This window comes from Triturus cristatus, chromosome 2_2 (assembly GCF_964204655.1).
Source record: "Triturus cristatus chromosome 2_2, aTriCri1.1, whole genome shotgun sequence".
Lineage (NCBI taxonomy): Eukaryota > Metazoa > Chordata > Amphibia > Caudata > Salamandridae > Triturus > Triturus cristatus.
Window position 1 is genome coordinate 481,007,456 of NC_140582.1, and position 25,810 is coordinate 481,033,265.

At 45.2% G+C, this 25,810-nt stretch overlaps 1 protein-coding gene across 1 annotated transcript in view; it reads right to left on the bottom strand.

The window, feature by feature from the left end:
* Positions 1–299: 299 nt before the first annotated feature.
* The window catches only part of MGAT4D (MGAT4 family member D), a 666,451-nt gene continuing 640,940 nt past the window's right edge, over positions 300–25,810 (bottom strand). Inside the window, exons 14-15 of the mRNA XM_085641583.1 lie at positions 21,203–21,315; positions 300–1,105 (exon numbers count right to left, since the gene is read on the bottom strand). Coding sequence (XP_085497709.1) covers positions 1,082–1,105; positions 21,203–21,315 — 137 coding nt within the window. The 3' untranslated portion in view covers positions 300–1,081. The remainder of the gene's footprint in view (positions 1,106–21,202; positions 21,316–25,810) is intronic.

The window sequence follows — 25,810 nt, forward strand, 5'->3', positions numbered from 1 at the left end:
AGGCTTTACAGCTTAGAAAGTGGTATACATACCGTATGGTCACCATATATGGTGTCTTGGCCACAATACGAGAGTATTGCAAGTAGAGAAACTAATGATTGAGCAGATAGCCATTCAGTTTTTATGCTTATGCAGTTTTTTAAGCAAATACCAAACCATAATATTTCCACTTCTTTTACAGTGTTTCCACCACTTTACCCTCAACCGGAACAAAAATACCTACATTGTGAGACATATACGGCATTCGTCTGCATTTTGAATCTCTAAATTTATGGGAACCTCCAAATAAATGTAAGACCTTTTTGTCATAAAACTAACTTTATTGTTTAAAACCCAATACGTATCACAACAGAAAAGAGATTCTAAAACCTGTTTCTTAAATACACATTTTTTAAACAAGTGTGCTAATAATCCTTTTAAAAATATGCCTTTTTAAGTGGTGCTATCAAATGATCGTACAAAACCTGCCCAAAGAAGGCAAGAAAAGGCCACTTCATTTATATTGGGATAACTTGCATAATCATTGGTTCTCTGAAAGCATAGAAGGCATACGTTTTTAGGAAAGATCAAACAGCAGAGGCAAACTTTTGTAGATTAGGTCTTTCACTTTTTTTCCTGTCTGTATCTACAAGTGTGCACTTAGGGAGCATGTCCAAAAGCTGTCTGCAGTTCAACAAACAGAACCTACTGGCTTATTGAATTCCATGGGCCGAAATTCTAGTACTTTATTGGACTGTACTGTGATTGCATTAATATAGCACTTACTACCCCCTGAAGAGATGTTGAAGCGCGTGTACACGCTGACTTTTGAATGGCCACAAGTCCAGCTTTCCTTCGAGGTCACCCGTGTCTTACTTCAACATTTTATAAATAAATAATTAAATATTCAAGTTCTTTCAATCTTTCCAAATATACAGAAATATCAATAAGGCATTGCTTTTCTCCTTCCCTCCCGTTCCCATTAAAAAGATAAAGTTCAAAGTGTCGATGCTTTTCAGCAGTTTCATGAATGTCCACTAGATGGCAGGATCTCCAAAGAATTCCCAGCGAATACAACTATTTCAAACTCAACAGGTTCCTTTCAGCTTTTGACTTTAATAAATATCTGCAAAGAACAAGAAAAGAAAAGACGAGTGAACTTTACCTTCAAACAGATACATGGATATTCTTTTCACATTGACAAACACAAAATTCTTCTGTGACTGATGTAATTCTATAGAAACCAAAAGCGTACTATACTTTAAACTTATTGTGGCAATGCAGTACAATTTTAATTCAATATCAATTTAAATTCTTATTAATTTTGGTAATGACATCTCAGGACGGTAAATTAACTCATGAGTGTGATGGACACGAAATATTTAAAAATGCATTTCACAACACAACCACCGATTTTAGACAGAAAACTGAACGTGCACAGTCACACGTTAAAATAAAATGACACAGCAGAGGAGACAAGTAAAATAACAGCACCGTAAAAGCGTGCTTGAAAGTGTAAGGAAAAGAGAAATTCATCGCTAATTGATTGTAATGCTTATAAATAGGTTTCCATAAGAAGATTACTTATGAAAATGATGTTTTATTATTCATTACTGATTAAACTAATGATTCTAATAATGTGGCTTTGCATTTCTATTGCTTTTCATTGAAATGCATCATGAATAGAATTATGGTGCGACTGTGCGATGAAAATAGCTACAAAGCTGAAATTTACAAATGTGATAGTGTAGACCATAATGATTATAGAAAACCAGAAATGATTTTAGTAAAATATTTTTATGAATCATCTACATGCATGGATGTTGAAAATTTGTGGTAGTAGACTATAGTTAACATTAATCAATTTTGTGCAATAATACGTTGGTGAAGCATTACTATTTTTCTCTTATTATGAAATTATGATTTAATGCATTGTATTTATTTCTAATTGAGTTTAAACATTTAAAACTGCCCTATGCATTTTAAGGCCTTTGAAACATGTTCTTTCCTAAACTGTATTTTTCCCTCAACCAAGTATAATGGTCCTTTGCTATTCCCACAAATGTTGCCTTATTTGTTCTGTACACGTATCGTCTTACGTTTAAAGGACATTCTTTTAGAGTTCACTGTGAAATAGTCTAGTGGGAAAGTGAACTATACCCTGACTACAGAGACTGTTAAATTGCATAATTCTACCCGTTGACAAACCTGTGAGGCCCGGAAAGCCTGTTCTTTCTTATGATCACCATGGGAAAGTATGCAGGAATAACCAAAATGTATTTACTAATTTCATACGTAAGCTAATCATGCAATTGACTAGTGAAGTAATGCTACATCACTAAAACGTCATAAAGACTATAAAACAAGAAACCCCAAGGAAGGGTCATCGTCATTATTTTGCTTTCTGTGGAAGCTGTACTTTACACCATGCTTTTTATTTTCTTTGCGAGCAGACGCAATATTTTTCCCATGCGAGAGGACTGAACGCCTTTCCTGTGATTTTATAAACCAACCTTTGAGCTCCTATTTTGGACTGCATTTTACCGATACTGCGAGCTGGAATCCTTCTTTGTTGAACTATTTATTTTGGCCTTATTTTCCCTTTTTGCCCATGCTTATGGACTCACCCTTAGTGGACTTTAATTTGATTCCTTTTCAGATGCTGTTAGAGAAACAAACCATCCTTCTGCCTTTAATGATCGTAGAAATCTGCAACCTTATATCTGATGACTGTTTTTTGAAACATCCTCTTTGGATTGGAATCTCTAACTAAATGTGTAGTCTTGTACTACATGCTTAATATTCTTGACTGAAATGCTCAAGAGACTGCTTATCTGTATTGATTTCAGATGATTAATATAATAACCAAACTGATACTATTGTTGTGTCCTGATGTTCTTTCATGTAACTGTGTTATTTTTCATTTCAATTTTAAATGCAAGGTAGGGGAAATCAGCAATTTTTTGGAGTATCATTTTCTGCTTCTTTTATTCTGTGTTGCTGTAGCAGAGCTCCTAGTGCGTATGAATCTGGTTAAACTTATCTTCTTTAAGAGGTTGGGGTTTCCATTCCGATACTTTATTTTTATAGCCTGGTCCTAAGAGTGGTGTATTTGAACCTGATCTTGAACTTGTGAGTTAGTCACCAATTAATGGTCCTCATTGGGTTGCCAATGTTGTGCTTAGGACACCCTAATTCCCACCTCTCCTATCGGCAGAGAGAGATCCATCACAGGACCATTTGCCTCTGTGTTAAGGGTAATGCTGTGATCCGTCTAACTGTAGAGGCCACAGTACGGTTAAAGGAATAAATGAGTAAGTAACAGAAGTAAGAGAAAAAATTAAACCTATAAAAACGCTTCTGCTGGATCAAAAGTGATACACTCAAACGTAGTAAGTAGTAATGTAATGTTATCAGAACAAATCCTTTTGCATAAAAACATCTGAAAAATGTAAATGTTCTGTAGTAATCAGTCACGGTGGAAGCCACAAACACACCATTCAGGTCTTGCTTAACAGTTCTAATGTTGTTATTGATGAACATTAATCAGAAGATCAGTCGACATCAGCACTGCAAGTCTGGACAGATAGTACTTTCCACATTTTAGCCATTTATTACATAAGACACCAAAATGATGTTCACCAATTAACCCCACTTAATTACCAGGGTTCCTGATCAAGTGAAAACCTCCTCCTCTTACATTGGTATTTCCTGATGATGTAACATTTGCAGATACTGCTAATTGTTTAATACAACAGAATAGCACACAGAGCAGAATCGCCTTATTTTTGAGCAGGGGGCTACCTTTGCTGTAACACTGTTCTTAGTAAGAGCTAAGTTAATTGCTTGCTTCATCTGCCTAACATTCTTCTGAGAAGATAAACCTGTGGATGTGAAACCAGAATTTTGCATTACCTGACAGAAACCTGAAGCTGTCTTCAATGTCAATTCCTGCTTAACAGCAACACTTAATGATGGGTGACCATATGTGGAATGTGATAGCCCCGTTTGGTTATTGCAACATATGCTATCGATTGCGATCTAGCATCCCTAACTCCAGAGGGAGTGCCTGAATGAAAAGGTCTCACTCAGAAAGAGTCGATTTTTTTACATTTTCCTTACTTTTTTTCAAGGAAGGATTTACTTCACAAATGGGACTGCACACTGCCATATACAGACCTGGCTGGAACTTAGCTTCATAAACTTTATTTAAGAAGGAGAGAGGTTTTTCCAGTCGTATTACAGAATCACTGATATTCCAGCCTAACGACAACACCCAGTCAACTTGTTGGTATATCTGAGGATTGTTAGCTGTATTCTGGGAAATAATAGTGATTACATACACATTGTCCTTTACTCTGTCGAGTGAAACCTTCCCAACCTCCCAGCCGATGTTAACTGGCCGAGGTTCTTCTTATTATGTTACTTTCAATGTATTTATCTTAAGACAATAAATCAGGGTTCTCCAATCTTTTCCCTTGTGAGAGCTACTTCTGATTAGTGAAAATCATCGTGATCTATAGGAGGCTAAACAACATGTGCATTGTTACCAGACACCCCCGCACCAGGCTTCATTGCATTTAAGCCTAATGTCCATAAAGCCAGATGCTATGGTTTCATTAAAATACTTTGACTAGTGGCACTATGACAGAGCTGACATGTGTGTCAGTGACAGCGTGGTCTTTAGGGATGTGTTTGCATATCAATGGGATATATTTGTATGGATGACCGAGAGCCTGTGTCATATGTACTTGCAGCACAGGACATACATTTCGCCATATGTGGTACCATTACATGTATAACACAAACAAACATTTTTTTAATTGTAGAAATATAAACTGCAGAAAATGTTTTGAAAAGTTGTTCATAATATGGAACATTTTTCTCATTTAAAAAAAGGACTGTATTTGTCAATTATATTTATAACACAATGTCTACTGGCAACTGGGCGTAAGAATCCTGCTGACAGCAAATGTGCTACTTTAAAATGGAAGAAAATTAAAATGAAGAGTTAATTTAAGCATTAAGGTAACTTTTCATTTTACTGTTCGTCCATTTAAAAGCATTCAGAAACTTCATTTTGTTCACAGCTCCAATAGTGAGTTTACAGGGACTTTTATTTAACAGTTACATACCCCAGTGCTTTAGTTGTTCACCTCTATTTCCGAGACCGAGACTGGGTCATAAATCTGATTGCTCATTATCAGGCCCTGCTATCTGCAGCCTGATGATAATATGTAAAATAAACACAGCCTCCCCTTAACTTTAAAAGGAAAATATGACCTTGTGCTTATTTAAAAATCAACTCCAGGCTGTGAGCTACTCTGAAGGTGTCTGGGAGCTACTGGTAGCTCAGAATCGACTGGTTGGAGACAACTGCAATTAATGCTTGAATGAGTATGTGGTTTTTATAAATTGCATTCCTGGCTGACTGGGGTATGAACCCTTGTCATACAGTAACCACAACCCTAGTCAGAGTAAGGCACAATACACCCTAATTTAACCTGTCCTTACCCTCTGGTAGCTTGGCACAGAGCAGACCGGCTTAACTTTAGAGGCAATGTGTAAAGCATTTGTGCAACACTTCAAACAGTAAAACTGTGAAAACACCACACAAAAAGATTCCACACCAGGTTACAAAAATAGCTCATTTTAATGTAACAAATATAACAAGACCAAAATGAAAAAAACCTTAATAAATAGAACTTGAGATATGAATGTTTTAAAGAATAAACTATAAAATAGTGCTTACAAGCAAAAAGTTTCATTTGTGATATCTGGTCGCTTTGGACTGAGACAAAGTCAACAGTTCAGGTCGACTGCAATGGACTCAGTTTGAAACCCACTGAACAAGAGCACCTTAATCCTGGCTGCGGAGCACTTGTGTAGATCCATGTCGAAGATTCGCCGCTCAGCAGAGGCAATGCATTGGTTCTGTGGTTCATTGAGGCCGTGGTGCGATGTCCTTATGCATCAGCGTAGAGAATCCTAATAACAGGGTTTGCGATGCAAAGGTCGGTGTCGAGGATGTGTGCACAATGGAGATAATGCGTCAGTTCCGATGAGCAGTGAAGCTGGGATGAGGAGATTCGTCGTCATCGAGGTTGCCGTAGAAGAGAGATGCAAGGAGCTTGCGCTGGGTGAAGTGTAGCGCAATGTCGGTTCCAAAGGAAATGTGGCTGTCCCAGATGTGGTATTGTGAGAAAGTGCCCTCTTTCCGCATGGCTGCCCCCACTTTTTGCTGAACTGCTGATGCACTTTGACTAAGTGTGCCCTGGGCTCCTGCCAATCTGGTACCCAGGGCCTATGTTCTTTACCTAAAACTGCATTGAAGACCAAACCCAATTGGCACTCTCTGGCCGCATGTCAGTCCCTGTAAATGGCACCACAGACACCCAGGGCACTGTGACCTGGGAATGCCTCTAAGAACACTCCCCTGTGTGCCATGCCTACAACCCACTGTCCAGGCATAGATCAGACACCCCTCTAGCTGGGTGTCCTCTACCAGAGGTGAGGGTACAGGTGTATGAGCCCTGTACCCCTACAGCATCTAAGCCAATTCTTAGATATTGTAAGTGCAGTAATGCCAGTCAGAGTATATGGTGCTGGGAGTTTGTCATCACAAACTCCACAGTCCCATAATGGTTTTCCTAAAAATCGAGATGTTTGGTATCAAACTTTTTAGCACATTAAACCAACACTGATGCTAGTGTGGGATTTAATGATAAATGCACACAGAGGGCTTCTTAGAGATGCCCCCTGAAAAATGGCCTAACACTAGTGTCCAGGCTGAGTGGCTGTTCCCCTGCAGCCACCACCAGACACGTTTCTGGACCCCTAGGTCGAGAGCCTGCTGCTCTGGGGGGTCTGAAACAATGCACTACCTGGGACGAGGGGCCAAGCCTCCTCCCCCAGGATGGGCAGGGTCCACGAAAGGGAAGTTTCAAAGGGTTCCGGCCTTTGTGAGCTTCCCCAGGCCATTTGCTGCTTCCAGCACTTGGTCACCACAGGTTCTGACCCCCATTTTGGGCAGCAGAACCGGTGGAAAAACCAAGTGAGGAAGGGATGTGTGCCCACCTCTGCCAACCCACCCCTCAGGTGGGGAGGCGAGGTGAAGCACAACTCTCAGTCCCCGCCATCTTGCAGATGGCGGGACCCAGCCAACCAGAGTGAGGCATATGCCCCACTCCCACTGGAGGGTGACATAATAGGGGGTGTACGCACCCCAGGGAAGGGACCCATTGGTCCCAACCTTTTACCTACATGTAACACCCCTAAATCTAGTATATAGGGGCACCCCTGAACCTTGCCTACTCAGACAAGAAACTATAAGAAGAAAAGAAGAAGAAGGACCGAACAGCCGTGCCCAAGCTAAGAAGAGGAGGACGTCCACTGACTTGGCCCCAGCCCTACCGGCCTGTCCCCACCTCAACCTGCAGAAGCAAAACTCCAGTGTGTCCTGCAGCCAGCATCCTCAAGAACCCCAAGGACCTGCCCTGCCGTCTAAAGAAAAGACTTTGTCTCCCGTGAACACCGGATTTGTTCACCAACAGACTCCAGCTCCGGCGAAATCCACAAGCCTGCACCACTCTGCACCCGTTGCCCACGGCCCAATTTCGAGAGGCCCAACACTTTGCATAGGTCTCCCCAGCAATCCTGACCAGAGATCCAGTAATTCCTGACCCTCCTCAAGCCTCCAGCCGACGCCTGCAGCCTCAAACTGGAAGTTCCCTCCAACCGCGACAAGAAGCTGGCAAGAAGATCCGACCCTAAAAAACACCCCTGCACCCGACGCCCCACGGCCTTGGGTTGCCCAACCGATGGTGTCTAGCCAACCCCCAGCATCCTAACTTACCTCTCCAAGTGGTGGTCTCACCCAGAAGACCTTCATCTCTGAGCCTGCAGTGTGTTTTCAAACCGTAGAATCCCCAATGAAAGTAACAGGGCACCCGACGACAAAACTGCACCCTGCACCCGGCCGCTCTAGTGCCGCTGAGGGTGTACCTTTGGGGCTAACTTGAACCCCCATTTTCCCTGAGCTTAAGTCCAGGAGCTTTGCTCCCACAAGCTTTTGGCCTGCTCATAATAATCTACCAACCTGAGGCCCCCTACCCCCAGTTGGATAACATTGGGCCTCAGCACTCTGCACCCGACCACCCTAGTGCTGCTGAGGGTGTAACAAGAGGGCATCCTTGACCGTGGGGAACCGCCGAGTCTAACCCCAGAAACCAAACTCCCATAACACAGTACTTACCTGTTAACCAATAACACTATTTCCTCCTATAGGATAACATTGACTCATTTTCTATGAAAGTGTGGAGTTGGAAAATCTACAAAAGTCTTTAAAACTGTAACCAAATAACCAAAAAGCTTTTACTTACTTGTTTACAGGAAATGTCCCAGTGCAATATCCAGGTATATTACACTGTGTAATAAAAGTAATCTGTAAAGTAACCTACTTGACATCCTATTGAAAAGTCAATACAAAGTATTTGTACAATATGTCAAAGCATTACATTACCTTTGCTTCTACTGTAATCAAGCCAAAGTATATATACAACTGAAATTCAAACTGTATTATTACTGCAAAGTATCAATCACTTACCTGTGCCAGGCTTGCTTAGTTCTAGAAAAATAAAATAACTAAAAGAATATTTTTATGCTAACAAAATTGAGTTCAGTCTTTGAGTGTGTGACAATCATTTGCTGATTGAGTGTGTACAACAATTGCTTAACACTGCCCTCTGATAAAGCCTTACTGCTTGCCCACACTACCACAAATAGAGAGTAAGGTGCTATCTACTTTTACCTCTGCTTCCCTTTGGGGTTCCACTGGACTCTGTGCACACTATACCTCACTTTGGTATAGTATATACATAGCCAGCTTCCTAAACATATGCAGGGGCAACGCAAGTCTTTTGCAATGGGTCCAATCCACGCAACAGCGGTAATACGCTGCTTCAGCATGAAGAAGCGCCACTCAGACGAGGAGAGTGTTGGTTCTGTTCAGGGATGTGTCAATCGGCAGAGGATACGTCAGTTTAGCTAGAGAAACACTTTACACCTGCTTCCAGGAGTCCAGGACTGGGTTGGCACCACTTGGCAGGGAAGACTCACAGATGGCAGATTGTGAGATTCAGAAGCAGGTTGGCTGGAGGTCTTTTATATCCCTGAGACTTCAGTTCAGGAGGCCAGCCAGCTAGCCCTTGGCGTTACTCCGGATTTAAGTGAGGTAGGTCAAGTCCCCTCACCCAGGCAGGAGGGCAGCAGGCTGCAGATCAGCACAGCAAGGCAGGAGTTCAGCAAAACAGCAGTCCAGCAGAGTGGCAGTCCTTTCAGCAGCACAACAGTCTTTCTTCCTGGCAGAGTCTTCACAGGTCCAGAAGTGCACTGAGATGTTAGTGCCAGAGGTCCAGTATTTCTACCTAGTTGTGCCTTTGCAACGGAGGAGACATGCCTCTAAAGTGCACCAAGGTCCTTCCTTCCTGCCTCAGTTCCAGACTCACTACAGGGGATATGCAGCCCTTTGCATGGGGACAGGACACAGCTTACTCAGATGCAAGTGAGGGTGAGATGAGCTCCTCCCTCCCATCCTGACAGGGTGGCCCATCAAGTCACACCTAAGCTCCCATTGTGTGTGGCTGTCTAGAGCGAATACACAAAGTCCAGCTGTCAACCACCCCAGACATGTGATCGGAGACAGACAACATGCACCAAAAGGCTAAAGTAAGAAAATGCCAACTTTCTAAAAGTGAAGTGTAGACTAGAGCATTATGTTCTAGACAGGACATGCACTACCACTAATACCCATAAAAGAGTGTACTCCTAGGTTACAAAAATTGACTGTAAGTACTCAATGAAGAACACATAGAATCCAATATTCACCATGTATTTACAATGTTTTCAAACAATACAAGTGTTTTGACAAAAAACCAAATTTAATATTCGTCTTGTTGATGTGTTTCCTTTTTGATGACACATCTCTTGAAAATCCAAAGTAAAGATCCAAAATTCAAAGATGATTACAAGCAGTCCATAAAATGGGTAATTGCTGTATGACGAGCTTTAAATGTTATTCCCAATGCATTTTGGGTGAATACATCACCCTTCTTCAGGGGGTATCTGCAAACAAAATGGATCTCGTTTGTTGCATTGTAATATAATCTCAATTTTACAGTGAATCAAGTAAAGGATAAAGTTGAGATTAAAAACCAGATGAAATGGTAGGCCTTTAAGTCCAGGGGGGTTATAAGTGCTGTAGAATGCAATTGCTGTATGAGGTCAGATGGTGAATTAAACGTGGATTGTTGTGCAGAAGAAAGGATGCGAGAGAGAAAAAGACAATGAAAGACCTGGGGGGAGACTCAAAAAACCCAAATGCCCTCCGAGATCTGGATGGACTCGGACAGGTTCCCCTGGTGCTGCGCCCACGGGAACCTAAGGTCCCACTGCAGAGCCCGCATATGCCATCTGGCATGATCGACCAGCAGGATGCAGGAGGCCCACAGCCTCAGGGTCAGCCTGACTGAAACCCAGGACAGAGGCCGAAAGATTGGAATCAGAGCATGAATATCCTGGACTCGCCGATCGGGAGGATAGACCCGAAAGAGGGTCGTATCCAGAACTGCTCCGATGAAGAGGAGCTTCTGAGAGGGAATCAGGTGCGACTTTGGCACATTGATGTAGAACCCCAACAAATGCAGGAGGTCGGCCGTAGTCTGGAGGTGGGAGAAGACTGCCTGGGGCGATCCCGCCTTCAACAGCCAGTCGTTGAGATAGGGGAAGACTGGAACCCCTGATCTGCGCAGATGAGCTGCGACCACCGCCATCATTTTCGTGAACACCCAAGGGGTGCTGGTTAGGCCAAAGGGGAGCACGGTAAAAAGAAAGTGCTCGTGGCCTACCGTAAACCACAAGTAACGCTGGAGAGCCGGCAAGACGGCAATATGGAAATATGCGTCCTGCAGATCCAACGCTACCATCCAGTCTCCAGGATCGAGGGCAGACAAGACCTAAGCCAGAGTTAACATCTTGAACTTCTCCTTCCGGAAGAAGCGATTTACGTTCCGGAGGTCTAAGATAGGACGCATGCCCTTGTCCTTCTTGGGCACCAGAAAGGAGTGGGAATAACAACCACAACCTACTTCTGGCACAGGAATGCGCTTGATGGCCTTCTTGGCCAAGAGGGCCACAACTTTCTGTTGAAGAAGTGCCAAGTGATCCCCCGACATGTGGTGGTACTGGGGTGGCATGGCTGGAGGAGTAGTCTCAAAGGGGAGGGAGTAGCCCCTCCGGACTATTTGTAAAACCCATCTGTCTGTAGGGTTAGTGCGCCAGTGGGGGAGGTGATGCGAATCCTGCCGCCCACTGGTATTTGATGGGCCTGAAAACCCAGACTTGGAAGGTTTGGAGGCAGTGGTGGCTGGGGAGGAGGTGGACTGACCCGCCCGCTGGCCCCCTGACCTGCCTCTGCGGGCCCCGAGGCCGAGCTGAGACTGCTGCTGCTGCGGCCTGTGGCTCTGGAGTGAACGTTTTGGGGTGCCCCTTCCGTGGCTGCGAAAGGCAGAAGGCGGAGGAGGGCGAGTAGCCGAAAGGCCCAAGGACTTGGCTGTAGCCCGCGAGTCCTTAAAACGCTCCAACGCACTATCTGCCTTGTTGCCAAAAAGGCGAATGCTGAAAAAAAGGGCATGTCCATCAGGGTGTTCTGGACATCCCCCGAGAAGCCAGTAGTCCTCAGCCAGGCGTGGAGGCAGAGCACCACTGTCGTGGAAATCGCCCTGCCCAGCGAGTTGGCAGTGTCAAGGCCACATCGTATTGTGAACTTTGCCACATCTCTCCCTTCTGCAATAGCCTTAGAGAGCACTGTCCGGGCCTTCTCCGGACACTGAGGCAGCACCTGCACCACTGTATCCCACACAGAGTGGGAATAACGGCCCAAGAGGGATGCAGTGTTCACTGACCACAGCCCTGAACTGACGGAAGAAAAAATCTTCTTCCCAAACTGTTCCAGACTCTTGGATTCCCTATCCGAAGGTGCGGTAGGGAAGGCACTTTGAGACGTAGAGGCTTGGACAACCAAGCTCTCAGGGGTGGGGTGTTGGGAGAGGAAGAGGGGGTCGCCTTGGGCTGGGCGATGGCGTTGGGCCACATTCCTATCCACAGGAGCCCCTGTTTTGGGCCTGGACCAGGTGCCCAAAAGAACGTCCGAAAGTGCATCATTAAAAGGCAGCAGTGGCTCCGCAGAGGTAGCCGCCGGCTGAAGCAGTTCTGTTAGGAGGCTAGTCCTGATGGCCACTGTAGGGAGTTCAAGGTGGAAAGCCTCAGCCGCCCTATGCAACACCACTGCATAACTCGCACCCTCCTCCATAGCCACAGTAGGAGGAGTTAGCATGCCAAGTTCCGGGGGGTGTCAAAACCGCTGGTATTCCCCCATTCCTCAACCCAGTCCGGGTCAAATTCACACTGTGCTGTGAGGGGATCCTCAGACCCCTCCCAGTCCTCCCCTTCCTCCGAAGGCTGTGGGACAGGCTCAAAATACGGAGGCGGGACATAGGGGTAGAAAGGCCCCATCTGCGTCGGAATCAGCGTTGAGCGATGCCGTTACGGCGCTGAGTCAAAATCAGGGCTGAAACCGGGGGCGTCGTCGTCCGGGGGCACTGGCGACGTCAGGAATGGTGCCGGTGGGGTCGATGTCGGTGGAGGTGTCACTAGGTCAACCGGCGTCGACCGGGATCCAGGCCTGGATCCTTGGGGGCCCTGAAATGCCGGACCGGAGCCGACAGCAATGCCGGAACCGAAGCCGCCGACTGTGAAAGGCGAGGACCCCCAGTCAGGCCCATGGGGTCCAAAGGCACGCTGGCGGGGCCCGACGGCCCAAAGAGGCAGACAGAAATTCCTGCAGCTGGGCCGGAGTCGCTGAAGGACCAGGGAAGGGCAGGTAGGCCGACGGCGACACCGTAGGCTCCGCCGGAGCCACGGGGGAGGCACCACCCGCACCCTCAGCCTCGTCGCACGACGGGCGAGGTGAAGTCAGTGAGCGATGACGCTTCTTCAACTTCTTGTGATGCTTCGCTTTACCTGACCTCGAATGCGAAGACTTCGATCTCAAAGAACGATGGTGATGGCCCCGCGACGGGTCCCTCGACCTCCCACGGGACAGGGACCTTGAACGGCGCTGAGACGACTGCCGGACTCCAAGCAACTTTCGAGACCGCTCCCGCAAAGTCTTCAGCGCCATGGCCCGGCAGTCGGGGCTTGGAGTCATGGTCGCGCCCCAGGCAGTAGAGAGACACGTGGTGCGGGTCCGTCACCAACATCATTCAATGACAGTCCCCACAGGACTTGAAACCAGGCATCCCTACGGCACCAGGAGTCGATCGACTCGAAAAGAAGAGACAAAAAGGCCTCGAAAAACTCAGTCAAAAAGTGACTGGGGTACCGCTCTCTCCGGATCTGCGCTTGCTGGCGCAGAGAAAGAAAGAACGGACGTCAGTGCGCGAGGGTGGCGTCTAAGTAGCTGCCGCAACGTCATCTCAGCGACCACGACGCCTACGACGGACGTGGAGCCGCACAACACCACCTTCCGATGCACAGAGGTACTGCTGACGAAACCTTTCCGGATCCAGTCTGACGCCTGGGGGTAATTCTAAGGTAAGGAATCTATCAGTAGATCTTTCTTTCAGATGACTAGGGTGGTCAATCTCAAAACTGGGGAACCGGGTTCGAATCTCAGCAATGACACTCAACATCCTGTGATTCTGGGCAAATCACTTAATCTCCCCATGCCTAACATAAATTAACGTGTCGTTGTGTAAGCAACTGGTGCTCATGAAAAGTGCTCTGATATCCGATAACTTTGGGTCAAGTACGCACTATAAAAAACTCAGGAAAAAATAAAAGAGAATCGCACCGCTGGTCAGCGGCTGGATAAATCGATGCAGCACCTGGTTTGCCATTGCTGCATTGCCTCCAGTGCGTCTGGATTTCCCACGCATCGCACCTGGGTGCCAAATCTAAAACACAGAGGCTGCAGTAAGAAACTGATTCATCACCTCCCTACACAGTAACAAAATGACACATCACCTCCTCTCCAGTAAGGAGACAACGCATTACCCTCCCCTGTGTGGCAGTAAGGAACTGACGCATCACCCCCCAGGAGCAAGGAAGTGATGCATCACCTTCCCTGCACGTAAGGAACTGACGCATCACCTTCCCTGTGGCTGTGTTTGCTTGTCATTTTGACGCATCCCAGGTACTTTGTGCTAAAAGTGAGGCATCCAGTGTCCTATGGACAGAACTGTTTTTAGATTTTAAAAGTCATAGATTCATATCTGTATGTTGGATTTTTGCCATTTTGATCTTGTTTGGTTTAGATAAATATACTTTATTTTTCTAAACTGTTGAGGTGTCCATTTGTGGTGTTTTCACTTTGTTACATGGGGCTATATACAAATGCTTTACAAGTTGTCTCTGTAGTTTAGGATGACTGCTCTGTGCCAAGCTACCAGAGGGTGAACACAGTTACTCATCCTTACTAGAAGAAAGGGTTCCTACTTGGACAGGGTGTATACCACTGCCAACTAGAGACCCCCATTTCTGACAAAGACAAAGTTAAGTGTAGCTCTCAATCGCACACATGGATGGTGATCAATCACTATAAAGTGTTAGCTGGCCCCACAGAATGAATGCTGTGCTAGGCAAAAAAGGAGGACCTTGACCATTTGGTCTGCATCTGTAAAAAACTGCATGATCTTTGTTCATTAATATTACAGAGATGCTTCAATGGGAGAGGCATTTAAACATGCAGGGAAGCGATAATTAAAAGCCTTAGCCTGGAGGACCCATAGTTCATCCGTAAATTTGAGAGATTTTTGACTCTGGGCCCCAACTGAGCTAGTCCAGCCCAAGTTCACACAAACATAACTAGAGCCACTGGGTGGGGGGCCGGATACCAGCTAAGGGACCTGGCCCCCTGGGTTGAATTGCACAGACTGACTAATGCTGAATTACGCAGGCTGACCGATGCTTAATCTAAATTGTACACTTGCACCAGCACAGATCTGCACTGTTATGCAAATATTAAGCTTGGTCTTATATACTATGGTATTGAAGAAGGTATTGACCCTTATTTAGAAGGCACGACTGCAATTTTCCATAACTGGTGCCTTGTATGACTTGCATATTTGCACAGACCGCCCGATGTTGAACTGCATAGACTGACTGATGCTTAATCTACATTGTATACTTGCACAAACACAAATCTGCACTGTCATGTAATTATTAAGCTTGGCCTTGGAGGCTGTGGTATTAAAGAAACTACTGACCTATGTTTAGAAGGCACGACTGCACTTATCTGTAACTGGTGCCTTTTATTGATTCTATATTTGCACATACAAAGATCAGCACTAGTTTTATAATTATTTAACTGGTTTTAAAGGCAATTTTTTGGGAGATGAGATTGTTCTATAATCAGTATGTATGTTTTCGCCATTTTATCCTCTCATTTATAAAATATTTATACTTGTAATTCTTTCATGCTTTAATACCAATATCGTTATGGTTTCAAATAATTAAAACAATAAATAATTATTATTATTATTATTACTAGGAACTTAGAAGTAAATTAAAAATACCAATAAGGGATGAGCCAATATTACCATGTTTTAGAGCGAGAGCACATGCACTTTAGCACTGGTTAGCAGTGTGAAAGTGCCCAGAGTCCTAATTACAGAAAAAACGAGGTCAGAAAAAGTGGAGGAGGTGTGGAAGACCATCCTAAGGCTGTCAGGTCTAATAGTGGTGCATAGAGACCGCAGTGTAGACATAAGAGGGTGAGGTCTAAAACAATTACACCATCTGCATAAAGCAGAGTTTGTGAGCCTGAATTGCATAATATGGGAGAAACATTCTCACACGATGAAAAGTTGCTGGAAGATCATACAAAGAAAGGGATAACAATAAGGGTGCCAAAATGCACCCCAGTTAGAGCCCATTCATTACTGGCACCACGTTTTAGTATCTAATAATGTGTGCACTTTTAGCAATATCGCAGAAGGGATACCAAGTTAGGCCAGTTTATGTCACTAAGTTGGTCAACGTTCTCAAAAATGATCATAGTTCAACATCTGATTTTCTGCTGTGCAACTGCTAGATCCAGGAGCGGCATGCCTAAGGAGCCCCAGGGCCTTGACCCGCTATGTGACAGCGAGCCGCCACATACGGGTCAAGTATTGTTCTCTGTCTGTTCTGCCTGTAACTTTACTCAGGATGGAGAAGTCAGCTGCTCACCTGGCATGATGATTGACAGCCAACATGCCTGTCCCTGTGAGATGAAGTGCACATGTGAGTTTGGCCGTTTCTTTAACCACAGCCAACCAGACATGCGTACTTCAGCTCTTGCAACTAACACTGCGCCAGTGAGCTCGGTCTTCCTGAAAGCGTTGTCTCTGCCCGCTCTAACCAATCTGGTGCTGCTGTCGTACTGTTCATTTATACAAAAATTATGAAAGCAGCATCAGGGTTGGTTTAGATGACGGGCTTCATCATCCGTACTTGAATTGTGAAGCGATCAAACCATGGCGCAGGGAACGCAGGCTATGGAGCAGAATAGGAGTGGCGCAGCGGCCAGGGCAGCTGACTCCGGAACCCAGAGGCTCACGGTTCGATCCCCGGCGCCAGATCAGTCCAGCACCATGTGACTCTGGGCAATAGTTCGCTTAATCTTCCCGATGGCCCCCAGCGCCTTGACACCCTCGGATAATTGTTGGCACTTTACAAATACTGTACATTACAATAGCTTGGGCACAGTATATTTAAGTGGAACGCAGGCGTAGGGTAAGTTAACTAAAACACTGTGCTTAATGCAGTCTGTGCTGCTAGTTGAGATCGTGCATGGAGCATGAAATGCCACACCACTTTCAAAAGTTACCAGCCACCGCTGGCTACATCGCGAGACTCTCCTATCTACCAACACTGTCAATACCGCACACTGATGCGCATACGTAGCTGGAATCGTGCTGTATTTTGTAGATGAAATGAATAATACCAAATAACCATCGCTGCATATAATGAACAGCGGAGTAATGCTGCCATCATGTGGCCAAGTAGAAAATGACTTTCTCAATATTTTCTGATGTGCTTTATTTAGAATAGGTAGTCCGTCATTTTCCTACAAACGCAGCAAATATTGCAGTGGTTTATTTATAAAGCAAACAGTGCAGCTGCCTTTCTCTGGCGAACTATCAAGCTGACCCTGGTAAAAATTATGATCATTAAAACTCTGCTTGAAATAAAAGCACAACATAGAATTCTTCACTGTGAACAGAAAACAGTCACTTGGGGCAAACACCCTATAAGTAAAAAAAAAAACACTATTTACTGATCTATGCATATTTATTGTGCCTGCATTTCGAGGTCACCCTTATGTAGCTTATGTTCCCCATTTCGTTTCCCCTGATTTTGGGTCACCTTTTAATGATGCTGCTTTGTCGAACATATCGCCAGTGTATATCATTTTAAGAGTCCTAGTTGCCTCAGAAATCTTTCCGAAGCAACTGTGGGACAAACTTCAAACCTGCATGTGCACTAGAGGACATGTTTATAGGGCTGAATAAGTTTACTTCCACTTGCCCTTGCAGTATTTCTGTATTCCTCAGTTGAATTACTCTTATGTTTTTAGCAAATGAACGTGTCGGATATTCGCAGCACCACATGTTTCCTTTGGCTCCTTTCTGGCGCAGTGCAGGTCTGTGCCAGTGTATGTCTGAGGAGTGTTTTAGCCGGTAATGAAATGAGATCTCCCCTTTACACCCGCCGTCACTTTTAAACCTGTAGCAATAATAGCCTTCCATCGATTATTCATCGCCCTACGCATGAGCGCCCTTCCTTCTGCTGACACAGAGCAGAACAATGCCTGAGCCGAACAGCTCATACCATAAACAACCTTCATGGAAGTGAGTGATACTCGGGGCGCATCGTCATACAGATAGAGTGAAACGCATATCGACCACATGTATTTAAGGTAAATAAACAGGTAAGTACAAAAGGCCGTTTCTTTCCTCCACACAACGCCGTTTTCTATTAATAATTCAAAAGATCTGACAATGCCATATTAGAAAGGTTTGTATTGAACTGACATCAACGGGTTGCCTACATTCATTTAACCAGACAATTCAAGATTCAAGTCAAGGTAAAAATAGTAACATTGGACATTTGTGCAACAGTGAAATACATAACAGCTAAGTCTGCAAATGCAATACCAAAATAATTGGGCTTTCAGGACAGCTAGCTGGAGTGAAATGGCATGTCACCACAGTGAGAAAACAGTGGCAGCCATCAATATGAAGCAACGCAAAACCTTCAATAGACATGTTTAATGGGCCACACAGAGAGGCAGGTCTTCGGTGGCAGGTTACCACCTTTCTTTGCTCATTGGTGCCATTAAAGAAAGAGATCCACCTTATGCAAATAGGTCTGGATCCCACACTATGCTTCAGAGATCCCACCCACTGAAGGAGACGCAGACCCCAGTACATCCTGGATGCACATGCTTGAGACAACACTTTAATCCAGTGGTTCTTAACGCTTCGGCTTCTGGGGACATCAACTTCATCCGTACTGGAACCCAGGGGCCCCCACTGAGTCATTGTTGGAATCTGGGGACCCTCACTGAGGGCCCGATTCACAGAACTAATTTAAGACAAAATCCTAAACTTACTACTTTTGGTATTCGCAGAATGAACTTACTACTTTTGGTATTCACAGAATGGATTTACGACTACTAACTTTACGTCCGCACCCAGGCTGGAGATTCCGGTCCAGAGGCGGAGATTCCGGCCCAGAGGTGGGACTTCCGGCCTGTGGGGATTCCGGCCCAGAGGTGGAGATTTCGGCCATGGCTAAATCTCCGCCACCAGCTGGAATCCCCACCTCTGGGCCGGAATCCCCACCTCAGGCCGGAATCCCCACCTCCGGGCTGGAAGTCCCACCTCCGGGCCGGAATCTCCGCCTCTGGGCCGGAATCTCCGGGCCGGAATCTCCGCCTCTGGGCCGGAATCTCCGGCCCGAGTGCGGACGTAAAGTTAGTAGTCGTAAATCCATTCTGTGAATACCAAAAGTAGTAAGTTTAGGATTTTGTCTTAAGTTAGTTCTGTGAATCGGGCCCTGAGTCATTACTGGAAGCAATTTCCAGCAATGGAAGTATTTTCAATGATTTGAATCGCAAACAAATAAGCAACAAATACAGAAACAGACATTCATCAAACACATATACAAATGTGAACCATTTTATTTAATTTGCAAACAAATGAAAACAAATCTATATTTTAATAGGAAGGGTGGAGCTTTTCTAAATGCAATTGAGGCCATTCACCGTCCATGCTCTTTTCTGTCTGAGGCCCATGCACTGCTCCCACAAATCAATCTAAGGATACTAATGATATTTGTAGCCTTCAATTTCAAATTCCTTCATATTTACAGAAAGTTTCAACATTTTCAGTTGTTCATTTTGCTTCTTAATTTTAATTTACGTAAACTTTATTAATCTGTTAATATTTAATTTTCTAAATATTGCTGACCCCTGAATAGGCTCCGCAGACTCTTAGGGGTTGCTGTAACACAGGTAAAGAACTACTGCTTTAATCCATAAGGGTTCCTCGAGGTAGAATTCCATTCCATTGCATTTAAGTCAACTGACGCACTACCGAAAAGCACCTGTCCAAACATACTATCCCTCTGAATGGGAACACAAATACGTAATGGCATGTTTCAGGCTTATTGGGCACATCTTTGACATGAAGCATGAGTTCCTAAGGACAATGAGGTCAAGACCCACGTCTCAACATAGCTTGCTCACTTAGGACAACTCACTGAGACCACAATAAGTTATTATAAGTCCAAATGTTGGCGCCTATAATCATTGCAAATACCTCTAGTTAGCGATATTTTCTTTTGTTTTTTTAACTATTTTCTTTAAAAAATTTCAAACAACTTCACCCCTAGGTACATATTCAATATTCACCGTTATATTACGTCTAAAACAATTCTTCCACTGAAAATAGTATTATATACCACCCGGTGTTGTTTCTTTATTTCCTATGGGTATGGAGGACTCCCATGAGTATTCGATTCTTCCACCCCTACCTGACCATATGTGGGGAGCTCATTCCTCTTCTCTCCAATCCAGCCGTCTTGGCACATATTTTGTCAAACTTTCTTGGGCACCCGCTGCCATTGTAGACAGTGTTTTCTGCCTGCATACACCAATCCATGCTGTCGTTCTATTTTTGAACACTAGGTGGAGAAAATGCTCCATAAGCTGTAACTACATCATGCCTGGAAACCACTGGCGCCACATTACACAAAAGCAGCTCGCTCTCTGGTATCGTCATATCCCCCAGATCACCAGACGTGGGGTAAGAGTAATCCGCTCCCCATTACTGTAGCAAAGAATTGCCTAATCTGGGTCCAGAAGATATGCAATCTTGGGCAAGTCCACACAGTATGCGCTAAGGATCCAGATTCCCCAAATCCCCTCAGGCACCTGCTGTTTGATGCTTTGCTTATGGTGTGCAACCTAGTTCTCGTGAAATAAGCCCAATGGAGAACTTTAAACGGAATCAGCTCAAATCCCGCCCTGATTACCACTTTCATGGGGATGTTTGCATGCCTCAGTCAACTCTTCATCCACTTTTAGTTCCCCCAGATCTTGAAACCACCTTGCCCTAAGTGAAATCAGTGGCTTCAGGCAGTTTGCAATCAATGTTTCATATATCACTGAAACTGCATGCCTGTGGAGTGGCAAAACCAGGGCCCTATATTCCAATGGACCATCATCTTCCGCATCTACAAGTAGATCAGTATATCTCTGTTCAGGGCCTGTCTCAAGTGAAGGTATCTCATGAATTGGAAGTTAGACAATTCATATATATTCTGTAGTTCTTGCGTAGCCATCTTTTCACAGCTTTTTTAGTGTGCTTTTTCTGTTACATGCAAAAGTGCTGTCAATGGGCTGCGATAGACCATCAAAGGCACTTTCACTTGCCTGGCCAAGCCAAAATGATGCAACTACATTCAGATACTGTATTTGTAGAGTCACAGATGTTGGTGCAAAACTCCAATGATCACACAAAACAAATAGGTTTGGCGTGACATCAACCTCTGTCAAATGAGAATTGAGTACTTTGGTTAAAACGTCTTCTGCTCTCAAGTTAATATCTTGACTTACCTCACTTATGAGTGCCCATACAGGAGATTCAGTAAGAATAGTCAGACGAATGGCCAAAATATTCCCTATGAGCTGGTCAACTGATCCTTCCGCAAGACCATTCACAAATGCACCTGTGAGAAAACAGTAGAAAAGCCAACAAAGTTTCCATTAAGATACACTGAAACTAAGAACAGTAAGCAAATCGCCTTCTCAAGAGCGCAATTGAGAATAGTTTTTAACATTTAAAAAATGACCACTATGTTCTAGGATCATAATAATAATGAAAAGAAGACTAGCAGTTTACTTGCAAGGATACCATCAATTAATCTACAAAGTCATCACAACTGGCACCCCTGCCTATCTGGCTAAGAAAGCTCACATTCTCTGGTAGCTCGTGGCACACGAGCGGCCAGGACTCCAGCAGACTAGAGACGGAGTCGTGCAAAAAAATATATATCAAGGCAACAGGCCTACTCCATCTATCAAGCATGTGAGGAAAGTGGTTTATTATATGGCGTGGTTGTGAGACCCCACAATGCAATAAACTCTAAAACCTGTTTTGGATCCAGTCAGGCTTATTTGTAAAACCTTAGCCTAACACTGGGCAACCGTGGCTTTGAGCAGTTAGGCTTTAACTAAGGAACAAGCGCAAAGCATTCAGAAGTACCAAAATAGTGAGGGAGAAAGATACACAACACAAAAGCAATCTGACACCAATTTATTAAAATAGGTTGTACTTTTATGAATTTTTAGATACCAAAATGAACAAAATCCACCAGAGGGTTCTGGAGAGCACAAGCATATAGTACACCACTGCTTTTCACTCAAAACGCAAACAATGGCGACTAACACAGTTAGCTTTTACTTTGAAAATGTTTGTAAAGTTGTTTTCGGCTACTCCAGCCCACTTTGGGCAACCAACTCCAGAAGGGAGCGAGTAACAGAACCAATAAGGTAGGACAGTTACTTTGCAGTTAAAGCAGTTTCCAGTCCAGTTCTGAGTTCTTAGGGAGATCCCCCATAGACTTCAATAGAGTGGTCCTGATGCAAGCGATAGAGGATGCTGAAGGTTGTTGAGGATGCTGATCCAGTGACATGGGTCTTCCTAGGGCTACCGCCAGGTACATGGTCATGGTGGGGTGACTTTGACCAGAGGGATCAACAGTGGTTCCTTTTAACTGAGGCTAGTGTCCATTTTGTGCGACCAAACTGTCGCAGACTCGGGGGAACTTTTAGGTGTCTAGACTTGGTCTCCCAGGCTGTGCTTTGATGGTCAGTGACGAGCAAGCAATTGTGGCTACCTACTCACCAAGGCAGGCTTCTTCTACTTTTGTGGCCCTGTAGCTGTAACATGAAATCATCTAACTGGCTCCTGAAGTCACCACTTCTTTCTCTGGGGCTCAAGGATGTTACCACATGCAGAATTCTCTCTTTGCTAGCCCAGGAGCAGCAGGTGCACTCCAGTCTTTGTTGCAACCACTCGGTCAGGGAACAGCAGGGCATTCCTTCTTTTGTCATCTCTCCAGTGCAGACGTGATCTGAGGTCTGTGTGCCAGGGGTGGCACTTTTATGCCAACAAATTGCCCATGGGGGATGCAGTGACTACTAACCAGTGGGCTACCATGTCCCCTCCCACAAGATGGTGACTTTCTGCAAAGTGTGACATCTAGCTATTCCAGAATGCAATAGAATGCCCACTCCCAAGATGGCAGAAACCCACTATCTGTGTGTGGAACTTGGTAGCCCACCCTAAAGGTGTGGTTATCTGAAGGCTACATGCCCATGGGAAAACTGGCTTCGCAACATTTTCCCGCTTTCTGTCCCCAACGCCAACCAGTCTACCTGAACAAAAGAGCAACACTTCTTGTGTGTGCCTACCATTTGCCCTTAAAAGGCAGCTTCCCCTTTGAAGCGTGCCTTTTGGGCTTACACCCTGTTTGTCCTTCCCACCAGGGAGAGGTCACACCTCTTCCAACAGCTGGCCCTTTTGTGTTCTTTCCTGAGAGCCGTTCACACCTTACCACAAACAGGAGGGCAGAAACCTGTCTCGTAGCCAGCAATGTAACCTTGGCATTCATTTAAAAGTTACATTAAATTTGCCTTTGGTATCAAGTCGGGTTTAATGCAACAATTATTTTGATACTTTGAAGTACCAACCTTATAAGTCCGATCCAGAAGATAGCACAGCTAAGTGGTCAGCATGTAACCCTGAACTTGCCAATGGGGCTACTAGTTTTTTATTATCAAAAACAATTTGGGATCCTTAAGTGGCTGGCTGGAAGTCAAGCTTTTACTTTGTAACACTTGTGGTGGTGCAATAAGTGTAGCAGCCACAAGGGATACTTTAACTTACAGGTCCTGGATCCTCATTTTATGATACACTGGGGAATTTTAAGGAAATGAACTTAAGTCAATTGTGGGTGAACCAATCAAGCATACATATTTTAAGGATCAGAGCACTCGCAATGAGGTATGTTTGGCAGGACTGAGTGCACCTTCAGAGTCGAAAAACTAGCGGCTTCAGTACAACACTTTGGGAGTGAGAACCAGTGTGAAGTTATCAGTATTGAGGTGCTGAATCCTTGCCAGAGAATGTGTGGTGGGCACACGGTTGTGGGACCTAGGGCAAGGGTAGGCCTAGATCTGCATAGGCCATGTCGGCGTTAGTGTCCTAGAAGCATTCAACCTAGAGCCAGGAGGGTTCTTAGAGCAGTCTGGGTTATCTGTGTTGAGAGTTGGCATCAAAGTTGGGTTAGGAGGGTGGTCTTGGTGTAAATCAGCCAGCGCAAGATATTTGTGGTGGTGAACAGCTGGCGAATGGTGTGTCTGGTCAGAACTCATTGACATTTGTTACCAGTGACTAGGCAAGAATACCCATGAGTGATAGCCAATTCTTCCTAGTAGTTTCAGCTGCTGATGGTGGCACTAGCATAAAGGGTTCTGCTGAATTATTCTGTCCGTATTTTTAACTTTTTGATCATCTAGTTTTGGACTATTTATTGTGGGTGACTCTCACTACTTGTGCCTCATCTACAGTAATCACATGGAGAATGTACTGCTCGTGTTTATGGCCAGTGTACGCTCTTTGCAACGCAGCCAAGGTTAGGGGCCCTTGACTAGTTGTACATGAACATATGTGCACATGTGTGTGCAGCATATGGGAGACTAGCATTGTGTACCTCCAGGTAACTGCACACAGGTAGCCCTGCGCAGAGGGGACTCTGCAAGGTTAAATGGTGTCATGTTCACGGCGCCTGCCGTTTTCCCCGCTCCCCCGCTTCCCCGCTACCACACACAGAAACGACCGAGAGACTCACTTCCGGCTGGGAGATGAGTCACGGTCTAGTCTTTAGACAAGCATAGCAGTTCACGGAAGCACTTCCGGGGGAAACGCTTAAACACCGCGTTTCCCGCCGGCTCTGTGCTTCGGATTTCGCTAGATGTGCTGAACGACACGAGACGCTGTTTCTGCTGCACGGAAGACCTTGGAAGCGGGCTGTGCCTTCCTGACTGGAGCCCCGCTGTGGTCTTCGTAATCCCTCTGGGGAACAATAAGGTACTTTCGTTTCATTCTGGTGGAGTCACCGTAACGCGGCTGCGTTATGGGTGATCAGAAGTAGATCCGCGCAGGAGCGCTTAGAGTTATTGATTTTGACCGCGCAAGAGCGCCTTTTGATGATTTTGTTAGATCCGCGCAGGAGCGCTTAGAGTTATTGATTTTGACCGCGCAAGAGCGCCTTTTGATGATTTTGTTAGATCCGCGCAGGAGCGCTTAGAGTTATTGATTTTGACCGCGCAAGAGCGCCTTTTGATGATTTTGTTGGAACCGCGCTGGAGCGCTTAGGGTTGGTTGATCTTGAAAGCGCAGGAGCGTTTTATGGTTCATTTGCATCTTGTCCGCGCTGACGCGCTTGAAGATGATTTTGGTAAATCCGCGCAGGAGCGCTTAGGGTTATTTTGTTCTTGTTCGTTCTCCCTGGGTTTCCACTATTTGCTTTCCAGGGATGCCAGTATTTTGTTAAGCCCAGACACGTGGAACTGACGCGCAGGAGCGCTATTCCTTTAGTTCTTGATAGCCTAACGCTGCCATCTCGTCACAACTGAACCTTCCTTGAAGCTGTATTTCAGGGTTCAATAGTTGCAGCCACTGGTGAGTTCTAGGTTGGGAATAGGGCTTTTCTGTGTGTGTTTGGCGTATCTTGCAACGCGGGAGTTGGGTCCTTCACTGATCTGGGTCTCTTTGTCTTTCAGTTGGCTCCGAGACACCCTTCACCTCAACCCCCTGCTTTCATTCTGGCTCCCTTCCCTGCGTCCATCTCATCCTTGCTGGGTTCTACTGTCCACACGGGTCAGGTGGGTACAGGGGTGGGCGCTCCTGTCGTCTCTGCGGACTTGCTCCACAGGCAGAGGTAAGCATTGTGGGGCACCTGACAGAATCCGAAGCCCACGTTTATCAGTCCACCTAGACGACATGGGCGACCCGGAGGTTACCTTACAAGACATCGCAGTCATGCTGGCTGCCATGCAGGCAGAGAACCACAGTCTGCGCCATGACATAACCGCCCTACAGGGCCAGATGTCAGCTGGAGTCACCAGTCCTTGGGGAACCAACCCGAGCCCCAGGGT